This window comes from Spinacia oleracea, chromosome 2 (genome assembly GCF_020520425.1).
Source record: "Spinacia oleracea cultivar Varoflay chromosome 2, BTI_SOV_V1, whole genome shotgun sequence".
In the NCBI taxonomy this organism is placed as follows: domain Eukaryota; kingdom Viridiplantae; phylum Streptophyta; class Magnoliopsida; order Caryophyllales; family Amaranthaceae; genus Spinacia; species Spinacia oleracea.
In genome coordinates this window covers 48,454,084-48,458,298 of record NC_079488.1, presented here as the reverse complement: position 1 = coordinate 48,458,298, position 4,215 = coordinate 48,454,084, and the positions used below count along the sequence as shown (strand labels likewise).

The 4,215-nt window shown below is 39.5% G+C and overlaps 2 protein-coding genes across 2 annotated transcripts; both read left to right on the top strand.

The window, feature by feature from the left end:
• Positions 1 to 811: 811 nt before the first annotated feature.
• Positions 812 to 2,059, top strand: LOC110775299 (protein FAR1-RELATED SEQUENCE 5-like). The gene is made up of 3 exons (XM_056835906.1): positions 812 to 1,291; positions 1,333 to 1,450; positions 1,656 to 2,059. The coding sequence occupies exons 1-3, from the start codon at positions 812 to 814 to the stop codon at positions 2,057 to 2,059; spliced, it is 1,002 nt and encodes a 333-aa protein (XP_056691884.1).
• A 757-nt stretch (positions 2,060 to 2,816) lies between these two features.
• LOC130466918 (uncharacterized) lies at positions 2,817 to 3,879 on the top strand. The gene is made up of 3 exons (XM_056835481.1): positions 2,817 to 2,874; positions 2,958 to 3,110; positions 3,191 to 3,879. Exons 2-3 carry the CDS (start codon positions 2,964 to 2,966, stop codon positions 3,749 to 3,751), a joined length of 708 nt encoding a protein of 235 aa, XP_056691459.1. The 5' UTR covers positions 2,817 to 2,874; positions 2,958 to 2,963; the 3' UTR covers positions 3,752 to 3,879.
• Positions 3,880 to 4,215: the final 336 nt, after the last annotated feature.

The window sequence follows — 4,215 nt, the reverse complement described above, 5'->3', positions numbered from 1 at the left end:
TGATGAATTGGATGAAGAAGTATTTGTGGCAAATGATGATGACCTTAATGAGGATACGGAGTTGGATGAGGTTGTTGGAGATTTAGGTAATGGGGAAGGTGGAGAAGGAAGAAGTTCTGCAGTTTATACTACCCCTATTAAGAAGACAAAAGGTACAAATGGTCCGGTCATGGCGACCCCTGTTGTTGGTATGAGTTTTAGTAGTTGGGAAGCTATGAATAACTATTATCGTTCGCATGGGGAATCCTTTCCATTGCTGAAGTGATGCGATGATCGATTGTGCGATCGGAGCGAAGTTTTTGGAAAGGGTGGGGAGCAACAAGGATTTGGTGTAGTTTGTGTTGGTGGAATATACATCTAGCAAAGAAAGGAAAGAAAGTGGCAAAGAAAGTGAGAAATCAAAATCCCTTAAGAGCTATGTATGGAGGTGCGAATGTTATGGGAGAACCACTTACCGGCGCGTGATTAATGGGAAAAAAGTGACTTGTTTTGAAGAACCAATGGTTAAGAAGAAGTCGAAGAAGTGTAATTTCCCGGTGATGTTGTATGGTTCTCGTACCAATGAGAATAACTGGGTTGTGAAGACTGTTGTAAACGAACACATGAACCATAACCCTACGCCAAGCAAGTCTAATCATATTTCGATGTATAGGGTGAAAAAGATTACAGATGTGATATTGAAACAGATTGAAAATGATCATGATTCAGGGACGCCCGTTGCACAGATTTTCAACAACTTAGCAGGAAGAAGGAATGGGTTGAGAATATAGGATTTTCGAAGAAAGATATGCATAATCTTTTGAATAAGAGGATGAGACTGAGGCTTAGGGATGGTGATGCTGCAGCAATGATCAACTACTTAGATAAAATGACCAAGGATAACCAAAACTTTTTCCATCTGCACCGGTTAGATAAAGGAGGAAAGTTGCAGGACGTAATGTGGGTGGATGCTCGTAGCAGAGCGGCGTATCAGTATTTTGGTGATGTTGTATGTTTTGACTCGACCTACTTGACAAACAAGTATGAGTTGCCGTTCTCGAACTTTGTGGGGGTAAATCATCATGAGCAAACTATATTGTTAGGATGTGCGTTATTGTCCCATGAAAATGCAGAGACCTTTGTGTGGTTGTTTAGGGCTTGGTTGTCATGTATGGGAGGAAAAGCTCCAGCCGCAATGATGACTGACCAAGATGCTGCAATGAGGAAGGCAATTCGAATAGCGATGCCAATGCCACATACCCGACATCGGTGGTGCATGTGGCACATTATGCAGAAGTTCAGCGGAAACTTGGTTCTCTTACAGATTATCCCCAAATTAAAGTGGCGTTACAGAATGTAATCTACAACAATTTATCACCAGAAGAGTTCGAGGAAGGTTGGGCTGAAGCAATTAAAAAATATAAGCTGGACACAAACAAGGACACAAAGCAAAGCTATAAGTGGCTTCAAGGTATGTGTTGATATTATCAGTTTCAGTGATGCTCTACTAATCCGTTTGGTATAATTACTTTATATATATGGTACTTATTTAATCAATGAATCATACCATAGGTAGTAACAGTAGGTACCAAATAAGTAGTTTAATTTCCTGGAGGACACAAAATTGTTCATAGCGTATGTTAAATTGAATATATTTCATAATTTGTAAATGGCAGTTCTGTACAAGCAGAGAGATATCTGGATACCGGTGTATGTCAAACATATATTTTGGGCAGGGATGCAGACGACTCAGCGGGTTGAAAGCATAAATAGTTTTTTCGACGGGTACCTGAAGAAGAACACGAGATTGTATCAGTTTGCTCCTAGATATTGCAAGGCCATGGAGAGTAGGGCGAATGATGAAAGAGCTGCGGATGTGAATTGTATCCGTTTTACAAGGCCTTTGGTTGGGGAGTTTGCGTATGAGAGAAAATGTCAGAAAGTATATACGGATGCGAAGTTTGTTGAAGTTCAGGTCCAGTGCACGCGGGTATGTTATGTGACCCCTGTTAGTAAAAAAGACATTTCTGATGTAGAGGTAGAGCCTCCGATAGAGTGTGGATATGGTCGAAGTTTTTAAAAAAGGAAATATCTTTGGGTGGCCCTAAGCGTACTTATGTGGTATTGTTCAACAAAGAAACCTTATTTGGGAAGTGTGACTGTAAATACTTTGAGTGCCACGGCATTGTTTGTAGGCATATAATAAAAGTGTTAGACATGGAGAATGTGGTAACAGTTCCTGCATCATACATTATGGATCGATGGAGGAAAGATATTCAACGTAAGCACACCCTTGTGAAGGTAGCTTATCATGATCCTAAGAAAACAGAGGAAATTAATCGGTATGACAAAATTATGAATGCAGTAGAACCTGCTGCTTTACTTGGGTCCCAGAATGAGCAAAAACTTGATATAATGCTTGAGATGGTTCGGGCTGCTATGTTACGGATGGATGTAAGTGACGTAGTGACAGCAGAAGTGGCCGATAATGAAGGCGGTGCAGCATCCGTCCTTAACAGAAGGGGCAGTGACGGACCACCAACGCCTGGGTCGGTTAATAACTTGCCTAATAGTTCTGGAGAAGAAAGCCCTTGTCAGTTACCACCCATTCTTGCCAAAGATCCTGTTCCGCGAGGTGGGGTAAAGGCTCATAGGCCTCGTGAGAAACGTTTTATCCCTCCTGGTGAGAATACAAAGCCAGCTAAAAAGCAAGTACGGAAAAACAAGAAAGGCGTGGCTGAAGATGCTCCTCCTGAACAACCTGCTACTAATCCTCCTGTACCTTTTAAACAACTTATGGATCCGGTAGCTATGAATCCTGATTACACCGGGCACCAAGGAATAAAGTACGGTAACATATAGAACAACTTCCATCCCGGCTGGCCAAATCAATTTGTAAGTTCCTGACTGCGCAACAAATTGTTCCATGATTATTTGTTGTTTGTTTTTTGTAAGTGATATTGTCTTGTCCCCAACAGCAGGTAATGGCTGGGTATAGTACGGTGAATGTAGTGGATCCGCAACATCAAGTTGGAGGAAACAATTTCCGTGCTTGTGTAGGTCAGATGAGTGGGACTCTTATATATCCGCAACACAACTACAACAATGGAGCACCCATGCAAAACTATCAGGTGATTTTATTGATCATGTATTATGCAGTATTATGAACTACTTAAAGTTTTTTGGTCAATGACTTAATGCACTGATTCAGGCATCTGCTACTAGAGTAGGAGGTGGTGTTGCTACAAATTTGTTTCCACAGACTCAAGTTCGCATGTCCGTCGGTGGGATTCGTATGTCCCAAGATGGGGATGATTTGATAGGGTCCCAAGATCCATGTGTTATGCCCCTGTCACAAAACATGAGTGGAGTTCAAATGTCCCAAATATCTTCAAATGTAGGTGGTGTTCATATGTCACAAAACCTAAGCGGACAGCGAATTTTTCATATGTCACAAAACCAAAGTGGAACTCAAATGTCCCAAAACGCAGGCAACATTAGGTACTTCACCAGCAACGTAGGTGGAACCTTTGAAGGATCCGGAAATCAGTTTATACAGGGAGGCAATGGTAACCAAAATTTTCAAGGTACTCCAGGTTTTCAAGGTGACGGTAGTGACAAAAATTATCAACGCACAGATAAATATCAATGCTTTGCTGGAAATAATAGCAACCAGGTTCTTCATGGCAACGGAAATCATACATTTCATGGAAGTCGTACTCCTATATTCACACAAGACCTATTGAGTTGTCATGACTTGACGAAGAACTAATACAAATAAGACTCAAATTCAGAAGTCCTCTCAGAAGTCCTGTTATACCTTAATAAACGTTGTAGTTGAGTTGTCTAATATTTGTGATTATGTACCATTCTGTATGAATATGTAAGTTTAATTGTTGTTTGGTTTACGTGTGTAACTGTTCCATTCTGTATGAATATTGTACGTTTAGATAAATGTATGTGAGACTAACTACCTGATTTATTTACTCAACAGGTTTTCGAGCCGACTGATTGATTGAAAATAATTATATTAATAATAATAAATCGATTTCATATATAAATAAATCGATTTCATATATAAATAAATCGATTTCATAGTTGAGTTAATATTGTATAACAATATATCAAAAAAGATAATAAGGATAACATTTTGCACTATTAATAATATTGAAAACTACAATTCGATTAAGTTGCTAAACAATCATAATTGGATCGTATACAAATATTAAATTTTAT

Excerpts from the sequence above, each read along its gene's own strand:
- LOC110775299 (XM_056835906.1), top strand. The coding sequence starts at position 812 with ATGAGACTGAGGCTTAGGGATGGTGATGCTGCAGCAATGATCAACTAC. Across the intron at positions 1,292-1,332 it reads AGAAGTTCAGCGGAAACTTG|AATGTAATCTACAACAATTT; the intron begins GTTCTCTTACAG and ends GTGGCGTTACAG. Across the intron at positions 1,451-1,655 it reads AAGCTATAAGTGGCTTCAAG|TTCTGTACAAGCAGAGAGAT; the intron begins GTATGTGTTGAT and ends TGTAAATGGCAG.
- LOC130466918 (XM_056835481.1), top strand. The coding sequence starts at position 2,964 with ATGGCTGGGTATAGTACGGTGAATGTAGTGGATCCGCAACATCAAGTT. Across the intron at positions 3,111-3,190 it reads CACCCATGCAAAACTATCAG|GCATCTGCTACTAGAGTAGG; the intron begins GTGATTTTATTG and ends GCACTGATTCAG.